General features: G+C 54.3%; 1 protein-coding gene across 3 annotated transcripts in view; it reads left to right on the forward strand.

The window, feature by feature from the left end:
- The window catches only part of SHB (SH2 domain containing adaptor protein B), a 135,081-nt gene extending 124,932 nt beyond the window's left edge, over positions 1–10,149 (forward strand). The window contains exons 6-7 of one of the 3 annotated variants that reach the window (XR_014296907.1): positions 8,794–8,893; positions 8,983–9,011. Coding sequence is in view for 2 of the 3 variants with exons in the window: in XM_082657114.1 (XP_082513240.1) it covers positions 8,819–8,893; positions 8,983–9,166 (259 nt within the window). In the remaining variant the exon portion in view is untranslated. Of the gene's footprint in view, positions 1–8,793; positions 8,894–8,982 lie in introns of all 3 variants that reach the window. The other 2 variants (XM_082657114.1, XM_082657115.1) reach the window with 2 other exon arrangements.
- Positions 10,150–14,119: the final 3,970 nt, after the last annotated feature.

Consider the following 14,119-nt stretch of genomic DNA (forward strand, 5'->3'; position numbering starts at 1 on the left):
CCCCTCATCTCACTCTCCAGCCTCACCTGGCTCAACCCCAGGTTTCCAGCTCCCCTTTTGCTATAAAAGCCCCTGTGCCCCTGGCAGCTGGTGCTTACCCTTATGGCTGCCTTTGCCCAGTCCCTGTTCTGGACCTTCCTTCAGGTACTGTGTGTTCCCCCTGCACCTGCTGGTTGGTGGTGAAGTGGGAGTTGGTCCTTGGAAACAGCCTGGAGCCCTCTGGCAAATTCTGTGTTGTGTCTTAAACCCTTAAATAAGGAGCCGGATGACTAACCTTTATCAGGTGTTCATGCTTCCTTCACACAGTCATTCTCACTTCTCCCTCACAACTACTGTGAGGGTGGACTCTGTCACTCCCATTTCACAGATGAAGGATTTGAGGCCTGGGTGGCCAGTGAGTTGCCACTGTTGAAATTTGGGGCTGGATTATTCTATGCTGTGGGGTTGTCCTGTGCAGCATCCCTGACCTCCACCTGTAGATGCCAGCAGCTCCCCTGTCTCCAGACATTGTCAGATTCCTCCAGGAGGGAGGTAAACTCGCCCCAGTTGAGAACCAGTGCTCCAAGAAGAGTATGGGTGGAGAGAGGCTTGTCCTAGTAGAAGGAAACCCCCCTCTACCCCACCCCAGGCCTGAATGCATTCTGTCCATCCCGTTGGCACAGATGTTAAGAAGCCTTGCTTTTGCCACTGTGCTGTCCTCAAGCCTGGGGATTCCCTGTACCTGCATGAGGATAGCCGTCCTGCCCTGCCTTAGTCCTCCTGGCCGAGGCTGGCACACCCTCCACACCACTGTGATGTCTCTCATTAGCTTGAAAACTTCAGCACTGGAGGAACCCCCTCTACCTTTTCCAGACGGGGATGCTGAGGCCCAGGGAGAGGGGACCTGCCCAGCCAATGACATCAGTGGGATCAGAGTTTGAACCCAGGCATCTGACTTCAGTTCAGCCACCACCATCAACCCCACGTGCTTCAAACACAAAAGGGTCTTCGTGTTCCTGGAAGAGTCCTCTTTCCCCTTCCTAAAGCTCTGAAACATTTCATGTCATCCCTCCCCCTGCCTCCACCTCTCCCCTTGCAGTTTTCATGTGCATTTGCTGGAGCCTGAGGACTGCTAGGAACACCGACCAGAGAGACTGCAAAAGTCATCCAGCCTGCCCCCATGCATCATTACCCTCCCACTTACACGCCCCCAGTGATGGGAGGCTCACTCCCTCAGCTGTCAGTCTGGATCATTAATATCTTCCTGCCTGACACTTTGTTAGTCTACTCCTGAGAAAATTGCCCCAGATCAGTTCGTTTTGACCTATGCTGCCTTGTGTGGCACAAAACAAGCTTATGCGTCTCCATGTTTGCCGCGAGATGCATCTGCCGGCTCTCCTGCCTGGAGGTGGCTTTTCGTCACGATTTACTGAAGGCCCGCTCCCTGAGCCACCACCTTAGAGCTTGAGAAATGCCCGGGCTTCCTGGGGAGGCTTATCACTGCCAGTGTGCTTATTGAAAGTCTAATTATTTGGTTGTAAATCAAGTTGTTTGGCTCAGCGGTGTTCACATTTAGATGTTTGTTCACCATAACTTGGCGCATGTGTCTTTGGCTTGTCCCCTTGAAGGCTATTTCGGAAGGCAGTGGGTGGCATGTGACCTCATAAGCCCCTTCCCGCAGCTCCTCAACCCCTAGAACATCTCAGCTGGAAAGGGCTTCCATGCCCCTCACCCCATGCATTGCACAGTTGGAGAACCCCGACACACAGCTAGAAGGACTCACGCCCTGGTCCCCTGGTTCAGAAAGCCCTGATGTCCTCTCACTGTGACTCAGGCAGGTTGCTTCTCCCTCTGGCCCTTGGTGTTCTCATGTGTGCAGTGGGTGTCTTGCAGATAATGCCAGCCCTCCCAGCTTCTTTGTGAAGCCACAGGTTGGTCCAGTCCGACGGCAGGGGTGGCAATCACATTGTACACGTTTGTTCTGCCAGGCTCCCAGGACCTGTGCTGGTAGTTCTCAGCATGTGCAGATGCCAGCCTGACATCCTCAGGAGATGTCAACCAGGTACCTTTCCCCTGAAGGCCCCCATCACTTGAGATCTGGGTATTTTTTTCCCACAGCGGGCCCAGGGCTCTCCTCAGAACATGCTTCTGTGCAGGCACTCATGAGTGTTTCTGGAGTGGCTTGTTTCACAGATGTGGCGAGGAGTTTCTCTGTAGACACTTACCCAGCAAAATATCCCATCTCCCAGGAGGTCAAAGAGCAGACGTCCTGAATCAGAGCCATCTGCTTGCAGAGGCAGCATTGCCGAGCAGGGGGCGGGGTTATGGCAGGAAGTACCTGTTTTGTAGGCCCCTAGGTGGCCATGGAGGCAGGAGGTATCTTGCCATGGTCACCCTCCAGGCTGGCTTCCTTGGGATGCTCCCTCACCCAAGATCACAGCAGATCAGCATTAGAGCCGGGCCTAGAACGCACCTGTGCCCAGTTAATTCGATACAAACGTCCGTGTCCATCTCCACTCCGACTTGGGTGCACACTTCTGGGGTCAGAAGGACCTGATGGGCTGGTCTCATGCCCTCTCCACGCTGATCACAAGACCTGTGCTCCGAGAGCTCTGAGGGTGAATGCTGGTTGCTGTTGTCATGCTCATGGAGAGCAGGCGACACCTCCCTCCCCTGAGAATCATCCTGCAACCAATAGTTGAGGGCATTCAGGTGCCCAATTTCATCCTTCCTCTTCTCTTAACCGATCTGGCCTCAGGAATCTTTGCACAATGTAAGATTCAACTTTTTAATTAAAATAACCCACAAGAAGAGGAAGAGGGCTTCCCTGGTGGCGCAGTGGTTGAGAGTCTGCCTGCCGATGCAGGGGACACGGGTTCGTGCCCCGGTCCGGGAAGATCCCACATGCCGCGGAGCGGCTGGGAGCCTGTGCTCCGCAACAGGAGAGGCCACAACAATGAGAGGCCCACGTACCGCAAAAAAAAAAAAAAAAAGAAGAAGAAAAGGAAGAGATACAGCCACTTTGAGATCTGCTGGGCCCCAGAGCGGGGAGGGCCTGGGCCCTCAGGAAGATGTGGTTTTAGGAGGGAACTTGTGTCACATTCGTTTTGTTTATCTAGGCCTGGGCAGGGGGCACTGGCTGGCTCTGTACCCTTGAATGATTTCTTGTAGAATCCCAAGGAAAGAAAAAGGTTTGACCCATTCTTCTCTGTGGCTTGTGGCTTCCCTCAAGTGAGACTTCTCTTTCCAATTTGAGAGACAGGTGCCTTTGTACCCCCTGCAGAGGTGACCCTCTAGGTTCTCCCCATGGCTCTGCCCCTCACTAAGCTGGCTCCTCCTGGGACCAATGCTGACCAGGCAAAGCAGCCACTGTGCCTGGCCTTGAAAGAGGCAACTTCTACCCAGCTTCTACTCAGGGGCCTGGTGGAGTCGCCACCAGCCTGCCCTCTGGAGCTTACAGTCCAGAGAGGAAGATGCTCGGGGCCTCATTTCCTTGGCTCAAAATAGACACTCACTAGATAGCTGCTGGGTGGATGGATGGACAGATGAATGGAGTGCTCGGCTATGCGCCAGGCATGTGCTGAGGGCCCAAAGGGGAATAAGGCTTGACCTGCTGAGATACGTCCCAGTGAACAGAGTTCCCGACCTCAGGAGCTCACAGAGCTGCAGGGACCTGGACACCTGGATCCGTCTGGTTGGGTGGCTGAGCAGGGAAAGATGAGGCTGCAGTGGTAGTGTCAGGGCCCTGAATGCTTACCACAGGCTTCAAAGTCAGACAGACACAGTGAAATCCTGGTCCCACCGTGTCCCGTGGGACAAGGCACACAACCTCCTTCAGCCTCAGTTTCCCCATCAGTAAACAACGGTAGTCACACCAAGCAACTTATCGACCTTGCTGTGGGCTTAAATGAGGTAACGTGTAGCAGTGGCTCAGCTCAGTGCCTGGTGCACAGTGGGGTTCGAGCATTCATTCTGCAGTGGCAGTGGGGAGCCCTGGACGGTTTCGAGCTGAGGGACAGTGTTCTGGGGCATCTCAGTGAAGAGAGCGGCTCCCCAACCACCTTTCAGTAGAGGGAAACCAGAGATCACCTCTGTGTGTGGTTTCCTGTAACCAGGTCCTACATGCTAGTCCCAAAGGGCAATTTCCTTGCCTTCTCCTGCATAAATATTATATGCAAGTATTTTTAAGTCACTTCATTGTGAAAAGAAGCGATTTAACATAACTATTACCCAAGATTCTTCATGAAATATGCATCAAGCAATTAGGTCTAAAAGCAAGAGGTGAGGCCTCGCACCCTGTTCGGGCCAGCAGCTGCAGGCTGAGTGATGTTTTATTAAAGCCCGTGATTATGAGACAAGGTGGGGTCTGTTATTAGGCCCAGCGCGCCAGGCACGTTTGATAATCCTGGTGATGAGGACGTGCTTTTTATGATGATAATGAGCCATTTGAACGCCCTGACAGCCACAGCACCCCCAGCCTCTACCAGCCTTACAAGACTCATTAGTCAGGTCACCCACTGGAGACACCCCTAATTGTGACTTAGCTCTTGCAAGATGTCCTATCAAAGGAGACGGGGCTGACACAGGAGCTTGGCAGGCGGTGGCCTGTCTGAGCTCCCCGGGGACCCATGCCTTCTCAGAAGCAATGATGGGAGGTGGCCTGGGACCCGGCCCACCTGGTCCTGGACGCGTGGGCCCCAGGTTCTTGCCATAACCACAGCTTACCTTGCTGTGTGCCTTGAGCCAGAGTGCTGCTCTCTCTGACCTGTTTCCTCCAGGGTACCCCAAGAGGGTGAAACGAGATGGTCCCCAGGTTGCTTCTTGCTCCAAAAGCAGTGTCCAGAGCACCGCAGCATCCCTGGGCATGCTGGTTATCTGATGCACCCTATCTTCTGCCTGGAAAATTTAATCCTTTCTCTTATTGTGCTGGATGTCGTCTTCTAAGTAGAGTTGGGAGTCTTTTTTTCTTTTTTTTAAATATAAATTTATTTACTTATTTATTTTGGCTGCATTGGGTCTTCGTTGACGCTTGCGGGCTTTCTCTGGTTGTGGTGAGCAGGGGCTACTCTTCGTTACGGTGCGTGGGCTTCTCGTTGCGGTGGCTTCTCTTGTTGCAGAGCACGGGCTCTAGGCGCACGGGCTTCAGTAGTTGCGGCATGTGGGCTCAGTAGTTGTGGCGCACGGGCTTAGTTGCTCCGCAGCATGTGGGATCTTCCCGGACCAGGGCTCGAACCCGTATCCGCTGCATTGGCAGGCAGATTCTTAACCACTGTGCCACCAGGGAAGCCCCCGAGTTGGGAGTCTTTAAAGCCATCCCTGGCAGCTGTTTTTAAATCTTCAACTGTTATTAGGTGGCACCTTGCTCGTGGGGACCTTGTGACCCATCAGCGTGTATCACTGCCGCACACCCCGTAGCTATGTGTTGACAAGGCTCTGCCTGACCTTTGCATAAGTCCGGGTTTGATAGATTATCTCAGAAAGAAATCCTGCTTACCTCGCAGGGCCCACCAACTCCGTGTGATGGTCCCTCCGTGGTTGGGGACTCTGCCGGTCAGGACACACTGTCCCCAATCCCCAGGATGGCCTTTCACTGCTAGCCCCTGTGCTGCTCTGACCCATCATCAGCCCTGCAGGGTGGGTGTCGTGGGGACTGAGGCTTGGAGTCAAGGAGTCACTTGTTCAGGCTCTGATGCCTCTCGCCCACCACGCGCCTGGCCTCACATGGAGTGTTGGGGGCTAACTAGGGCTCTCTCCTGGAGCTGGACAGCACTGAGGTCAGGAGCGTGGGCTCTGGGAAAGGCCCACCAGGGAAGGAAGCAGCATCGCCACTGCTGATTGCTGTGGGACCCTGGGTCAGCCACCTCCCATTTGAGTCTCAGTGCTTAGCACATGGCCTGGCTCACAGGAAGTACCCAGGACACATCAGCCTGAGGGCCATCCGGACCAGTACCCTGTGACAGCGGCACTCCGTGGGCAGCAGTGGAAGGGAGTGGGGCATGAAGCTGCCTCGACCCCTTCCTGCAGGAAGCCCTCACCGTGTGGGCAGCAGATTATGCTCATACACATGGAATCCAGGACCTTAGGCCCAGAAGCACCCTCAGAGGCCATCCAGTTAGTCTCCCCATGGATCCAGTGGGGGCAGGGAATGAGCCCAGTACGGCCCAAGGAGAGCCTCAGGTCCAGAGAACCAGAGGGTGCAGTGCGTGAGCCCAGGGGGAAGGGCCGTTCCTGCCAGGGCTGCAGGGTGAGGGCCAGCTCTCCCTCTGCCGGGAATGGTCAGGCCCTGGACTCAGGGGTCACGGGCCTGAGTTCTCTGCCTTGGGCTCCGAACTTTGTAACCGCCTGCCCCCTCAGTACAGCCCAGCTCAGGGTTATAAACTAGTGTGTACTGAAATACGAGCGTCAGAAGAACAAACAGTGGGCCTGGAGAGTCAGGAGGGACTGCAGGAAGGTACCAGCGGCTGCCTGTGCCTGTTGAGGTGGAGGCGTTAGTGTGGAGTTCCTAATATCTGGTGACCTCGCAAGCCCTCAGCCTGGGAACAGAGGAGCTTCAGCTTCTGTCTCTGGCTCTGTCCTCTGTTACCACCATCCCTGCCCACTTCCCTCACTGAATATTTTAAGAAAAACTGGTGTGAAAATACCCCATTAACCCGTATGAGTTATTTCCTTTAACCTCCTTAGAAATTAAATCAGCTCCCCCTGCAACTTCGTACCTGCAGTGCCATCAGAGCTTTGGCGTTCAGACCAGCTCACAACTGGTTGCTGTGATCTAACACATCCTGCGCTTTGCAGCCCCAGCTGTAGACTGTGGTACATAAAGCCCAAAATATCACCCCACACAGAGGGCATGACATGTCCAAGGCCACACACACCCGCCCATGTCACTCACCTGCAGCTCCAGCTCTGCTGTCTCCCATACACACCCCTTCTCCAGGCAAGGCTGAGCACGTGGCCTCCAAGAATGCAAAGCTTTTTAACTGTCCCCGGTTTTCTTAGCCACACAATTTCAGCCCTGCATTCAAGCAATTACAGCCCTTTCCAGGCCAGCACAGATTTGCCATCTTTCCATGGATGTGGGTAGCAGGTAGCGGAGTCTTCACTCAGAGGGAGTTGCACGTTTTTTCACTTAAGGCACGCACCAGTTCCTTTCTAACAGCTTAAGCAAGTGTGCCTCCTGCTTCTAGATGTGACAAGGCAATTCTCCAATGAAATGACCCTTCACTGAGGAGCAGAACTTGCCACAGGCTGTGTAATTAGAACATTGTCAGCCTTAAAAAATCTTGATTTAAATTTCAGTTCTTTACAGGAATTATTCTCTCTTGAAACATAATTGCACTCCGAACGATTTCCTTTAAGCTAAGGGTGACATCTCTAAATACGTTATTATGAGCAGCTGTATTGCTCAGTGCTTGCACTTCATTAAGCATTTGCTCTGCCCATTTGAAAATGGTCCTGGAGTCCAAATTGACGCATTAATAGAGCAGGCGCCGGTAAGCGTGTGGAACCCGGTCCTGGATGGAAGAGATGTGGGAACAGCTGAAGCAAGAAGAATCAAAGCTCAGAAGGACTACAAACTGCAAACCTGTGTCCACACGGAGCTCTCGGCCTTGCCTGGGGTGGGCCTGGTCTCCTAGGAGCCGGGCCTCTAGGGCTGCTCACAAGTTATCGGTGCCCAAGGATGGGCTCTGGAGAAGGCGCAGGAGGTCAGAGCCCCAGCTTTCTCACTAAGTGACACACCCTCAGTAAATTTGGACTGTGCTTTGGAAACCAAGCATCCACAAGTGTGGTGGCTAAATCTTGGAGCTGAGTGAGCAGGGAAAGGGCAGCCTGAGCACAGGCAGGTTGATGGAGGGGTTAGTGACCCGATGTGGCCAGAGTCCTGGGTGGGAGGCAGGAGAGGTCTGCTAGGGCCGGGTGGAAACAACACCCCACCCAGCATGCTGGTGCAGCTGGCAAGCCGCGAGGGTCACGGACATAGGGCTCTGCTCTGACCTCCGAGGAACCCACCCACTACCCATTTCGGAGGATGCCGAGCATGGTGGGCACAGAGCCTGCGCACTTCTCTGGAGCTCTCAGGGGAATTGAGAAGATGGACAAGTAATCACAGTTCAGGAAGGCAAGTGCTGATGGAGGCGTTATATCCTCGGTGCAGCTGGAAGAAGGAAGGAGCTCTGCCAGTGGGAACCTGGAAGACTTCCTGGCAGAGGAAACACTACACCTGGGCCTTGGAGAAGGAGGCAGTCAGGGTTTACTGAGCAGAGAGAGGAAGTGCAGACAGGAGAGTGCCTGCGTTGGGGCAAAGCCGGGGAGCACACATTCTCCCTAGATTCTATTGGCTTAAACTAGTCACGTGACTACAGTGGATACAAGGGAGGCTGGGAAATGTAGTCCCTGGCTTGGCAGTTCCGTAGTACTGAAGAGAGAGCATCAGTTTTTGGAAAACAGCTCGCCTGTCATCCTGCCACACTCTGTTTCCTAATCTGTAAAGTGGGGGTGATGACCCCTGTCCTGCCTACTTGTCAGGGCATTGGGGACTTAAACATTGTGCCTGCCAGGCAAGGCTTAAATTTTCATCTGCATCAGTAATAGGAAGAGGGGCCAAGTTTGGGGGTTTCTTTGTTTTCCTGAGGAAGTCCCTCAAAGCTCCCGAGGTCGAAAGACTCTCCTGCTGTGTTTGCTGCTGATTCCCTGTCTGCTGCTGGGATTGAGGGGGCTCTTAGGTGCAGCTGCATTTCAGCCGGTCCTGGGCTCTGTTCCTGGCTGGGAGAGGTGCAGCTCAAGTCTGCTTCTTGGCTGGGATCTCTTCTGTCCCAGGCAGCAAGGAATCTTCACACCTTAGCAGGAATATGGCCAGAGGGAGAGTTCTCTCGGATAATGAGTGTGAATTCGTGACACACCTCGGTTCAGAGCAAAAGTGAGTAGCTCTATGGGAATTGCTTTCCTGATTGATCTTGGGCCTTCGTCACTCTGCACATCCTAATAATCTCTGCGCTTTGTTCACAGGAGCAACCAGGGCTTCATGCACATGAAACTGGCCAAAACCAAAGAGAAATACGTCCTGGGTCAGAACAGCCCCCCGTTCGACAGTGTCCCAGAAGTCATCCACTACTACACCACCAGAAAGCTGCCCATCAAAGGGGCCGAGCACTTGTCCCTCCTCTACCCCGTGGCTGTGCGGACCCTGTGAGCCCCTCCCTGCCCTGCGACAGGGCCCAGACGTGGAGGAGCCGGTGGCCCCTGCCGACCCGCCCGGCCGCTGTTGCCAGCCGTGTCCAGTTTGTGTCGTGTGTATGGTACTAGCACACCACTGCATGTCTCTAGAATGCTGTTGCCACTCCTGGGGGCTGGAGAAGGCCTGGATAAAGACTGAGGGACGGCCAGCCCGCCACCGCAGCCCCCTCCCCCAACCTCTCTTCGAGTTTCTGTGAATTAAAATATTTGCAAATCCAAAGAGATGCCTTCCAGGATGAACAAAGGAGAGCAGCTCCGAGGGGCGGGGCGGGAGCTCCCGGGGTTGCGGCTCTTTGTTCTCCAGCCGTCAGGAATTCACACCTGTGTACGGGGTGCAGTTTTCCCACCGGGGCCCCGCTGGTGCTGGGAGCCAAATGCTGGTGCTTTGAGAGCCCTGAAGGCCCTGGGAATCCCGCCTCCCCTCTGGTGTGTGTGTGTCAGCGTGTGTGTGCGAGTGTGAGCACATACGTGGGAGAACATGGCCACACACAGATATAAGCCCACTAATCCACTTTTAGTCATTCAGTGTAATCATTAGGAGATCTCCAAGGAATCATTGTGCGGTCAAAAAAAGGATTCAATTATTTATGAATAGGCTGTGTAAATAAAATAGTCATTTAATATATATTCTTATCCCTTTTTTTAATATACTGCAGTGGGTCTCTGGGGGGGCCAGTGCTTACCTGCGGGTTTCGTCCCCAGAGCAAGGTGTGTCCCCTCTGGGCACGCGGGAAGGAGGCAGAGCCCCCAGCTCAGGGCTGAGGCAGCCGCTGGGGCAGAGGGATTTGCTTTGCCCCCTGAGAGTCAAGCTGCAGGAAGGGGCATTCAGGCTCCAGCAATGGTAGCCTCAATTGTTGACTCAGCACCCACGCTCCCCCTTCTGCCTACAGCAATGCAGTGATGGCAGGTCTGTGTTAACCCCTCAGGTGCACAGCACCCAGCAGTGCACAAAGGGCTCTCCCCATTAACTGGGGTCACTGCTACCCTGTGAGGCATTTAACATGTGGGGAAAAGGAGGCTCAGAGAGGGAAAGTAGCTTGTCTAAGTTAACACAGCCCATAAGCAGAGGATGCTCTAGAGCCAGTGCTTTGGCTCTACATGGCCTTGCTGTCACCCTGGGAGAAGGCAAATCCTGACCTCTCAGGGGACATGGAGCCGGAGCTCCTGGTCGTCCGCACTGCCTCCATACAGACAAGAACACCTGCACACACACTCCCACACTCCACCCCTATCTAGCCCCTGCCCTTGACAGGAGCGGGAGTCTTGCTCACATAGCGCAGACCCTCAGTGAGATTGCTGTTACTCAGTTCCCCTTCCTTTCCCCCCCACCCACCTACCACCGCACCATGCATGTTAAATGCAGTGGAAGAAAGAGAAGAATCCCACCCAGCAGCATGAAAGGCATGGCTTCCATCCACTGAAGGAGGTGCAAGGGATCCAGAGAGAGCACAAGTGTCAGCGCCTTCGCCAAGCACACGTCAGTCTGCCTGCCAGTGGTCTGAGCACAATGGAATTTCGGTGACCATCGTCCCCAGCAGGAGGGGGCTGAACCGAGTTTGAACATCACCAGCGCTGCCAGGCCTTCCACGATGCTTCAGACTCACCGTTCACATTAGAGACAGAGGCCCAGCGAGGAGAGAGGACTTGCCCCGGCCGCCTGTCAAGCCAGGGCAGGGCAGGACTAGAATCCGTGCCCCTGTAGGTGGCTGCTGTGGACTTTAGTGGGTTGTGGCCAAAGCTGTTTCCTTGGCATCTGCTTCCTGCCCAGTCCAGCTCTTGGCTCAGCCTCCCGAGTCCTCGTCTCAGTCCGGGCAGCCCAAGACCCTCCCATCCATGGATCCCACAGGCCCGTCCACCTCATGGTTGCCTCGTTGCCTGTGGCCTGGGTCTAGTCTCCAAAGCCTCAGTCCTGACCTTTTACCCGCTTTGCGTTTTCCGAAACATCCTTTAAGGCAGGAGTACCTGGAATGGTTCACGCTTTCCTCTTTATTTATTTATTTTTCTGGTGAGTGAGAAGATGAGTGAGGAGTTGACACTTATCCAAACAGAGGTGCCGAAGGAGACTGGATCCCAAGGATCCAGTTAGACGTTGGGGACGAGGAAGGCAGCCCGTGGAGCCGGGGGTGGGGTGGATTTTGCATTAGTGCCTCGTCCTCCAGCAAGTGCAGATTCCCACAGGGCCCTTCCTGAGGCTGTAGGTGGGGCAGTGCAGGAGCCCACGACCCTTCTCAGTGGACAGTCTTCAGAGCAGACCTCTCCTCAGAAGAGGCTCTGCCTGTGGTCTGAGGAAAACCGAGGCTGCTTCGCCCTTTGGTCTTGCCTTTGCTCTTTTAAGGGATTCCTGGGCCCTCCCTCCTTCCCCTGCCTTCGTCTTCCTGAAGTTTCCCTGGGAGGCCCAACCGGCAGCTCCCCATGGGGACTGAGGCCGGCAGAGGAGCCAGCTTACAGGATGGGAGCTGCTAAAAGGAATTTTTTTCCTTAATTTTATGAACCTCTCCCTCTTCTTCCTCTAATTGTGACCGTTTCCTCTGTCGGCGTGTATTCATGTTTTCTTGGACATCTAACAATTGAAACAGCTTTTCCCTTTCAGAAACACTCACATTCAGGTTACTGGCGTTGGTTGGGGTTTTGTTTTGGCTTTTTTTTTTTTTTTTTCATCTGCTGCCAATTAATGGGGGAAAAAATGAGCTGGATTTCTTTGAGGGAAAAAAAAAAGCTCCCTGCCACACAATATCTCGCCTCAGCATTTTGTCTCAGAACACAACCTCTAGCCCCTAACAGGCTGCGTTGCTCAGAGCCACAGGACTGTCGGGTTTTTTCCCTTCTTTCCCTCCGTCGCTGGCTTCATTATTGACCATAATGCCCCGACCACTTCAGCAGTAATGTCCTTGAGCACTGAGGAGTCAGGGCCTTTTGGGCAGTGCCCCGCCCGCCCCAGAACAAGATGACAGCCCAGAAAGAAAGGAGGCTTTGTGGGGAGAGATGGCCCACCTGCCTGTCAGGGGAGAGGCTCACAGAGCACCTCTTCTAAAGAAAATGGTGAAAAGGCTCCTCTTCAGGAAACTCAGCCAATCCCAGCTGAGCTGTGCCTCCCCTCCCAGGGCAGTTCCAGGCTGGTGCCCCTCAGTGGCCAGTGGGTTAGCAGAGGGGAATCATGATGTAACTTCCAGGAAGGGCCTGGCATCAACAGGTGGCGCCCTTGGCAGACGCTCTGCTTCTCCTACTGTCACAGGACCCGGAGATTGCCTTTTTAAGATTTGGAACACCGAACTCTGGCTGGCTTCAGGGAAGTGCTTGCTGTCACTTGACCAAGGGCCCAGCAGGGACAGACATCCGGGCTTACCATGTGCTCTCACAGGCCCCAGGGACAGTGCGTGCAAAAGTGGGCAGACAGGGCAGGCTGGCGTTTGGAGTTGGCCCGTCGATGCTCATGAAGGGTCCTGGCTGGATCAGATGGTCATCCATCCAGCAAACCGATACCTTCCAGAATCGATTACCAGCAAAGACAAATGGGGCAAGTTGTCCGGTGGAGCCAGCACAGCCCAGGGCTGTAGATGCAGGAGCACCTTCCAGAACCCCCCAGAGACCCACTCAGGTATCCCCTAGGCACTGACAGCCCCCAGCCCCTCCCCTCTCCTCAGGGCTGTTGTGTCACTGCCAGGAGCCTTGGGACTGCCACCTACTGCGAAAAAGTGTCCTGTAAAGATCTACTGATACAATAATTCTGTGCGATAAGCTGTATAATGTATATTTAATGTGAAGCTTTTAATATACAAGTGTCTTGTTTAAATGTACCTCACTGAGCACGCATGTTTTATTTCCTTAAAATGCAAACGTGTGCCCCAGGATCTAGTTTGATTGCCGCCTTCTCGCAGAAGCTGAAGTTCTGCCATCATCCCCCAAAGGTGGATCTTACAAGAAGAAGGAACCTTCCTGCTTCCTAATTAGGAGGAAGCTAGAGCCCTAGTGAGCTTGTTAAATGGAAACACATTAATTTGTTCAGCAAACATTTGTTGAGTGCCTACCCATCCTTGGGCCTGGTGGATACAGAGGAGAATAGGACCCAACCCCTACCCTCAGGAAGTTTCCAGTGTGGCGGAAAAACAAACAGGCAACTACACGTGATGTAATGACAGGGGCCGTGCACGCCCAGATGAGGGGGAGTTGAATCTGCTTGCAGCTGAGGAACAAGTTGGGCCTTGGCGGATGAGTGAGGAGCCTGGAAGCCTGGTGTTCCCGGCAGAGGTAACAGGTGGGGGGATGATCGGGGGAGTCAAATAGGCCTGGTGTGGCACAGCCTGCATGGTAGGAGATGGCAAGGTCTCTGGGCCTCCAAAGGCTTCATCCGGTGGAGGCAGAAGAACAGAGCAGGGCAAGGGGAGGGGCGTTCATTCCCTTGTGGCAGGAAGCCATTTTTGGTCTCCCTGAAGACTAGGAGATGCTGGCCTGTTTCCTGGAGAGCGGCAGGCAGGGCGTGACGGGCACACTGTTTCCCATTGTGTGCCCTCATGCCATCATCATGATGATGTCCTTATGCAGCCTGAGCAGGACGGTCTGCAGCCCAAGCCCCTTCCTCACACACAGGTCGGCACCTGAGGAGGCATAGGGACCCCCGGCTCGCCTGGAAGCCTGCTCTGGAGTGGAGGCCGACCCCCACCTGGCCCTGGAGGAACTCACTGCCTCTCCCTCTCTCCCAAGGTTGTGGCCCGCTGTGCCCCAGTGGGCCTCTTCCTCCCCCACTACCCCCAAGTCTCAGGCTTCGATTCCATATTCCAGTGACCCAGACAGAATCCATACCTCCAACTCCTAAGCCCCTCAGAGCACACCCCCCACCACAGCGCACACACACACACATGCACACACACACACACACATGCGCGCGCGCGCACACACACACACACACACACAC

Source organism: Grampus griseus, assembly GCF_964374135.1.
Source record: "Grampus griseus genome assembly, chromosome: 6".
Classification (NCBI taxonomy): Eukaryota; Metazoa; Chordata; class Mammalia; order Artiodactyla; family Delphinidae; genus Grampus; species Grampus griseus.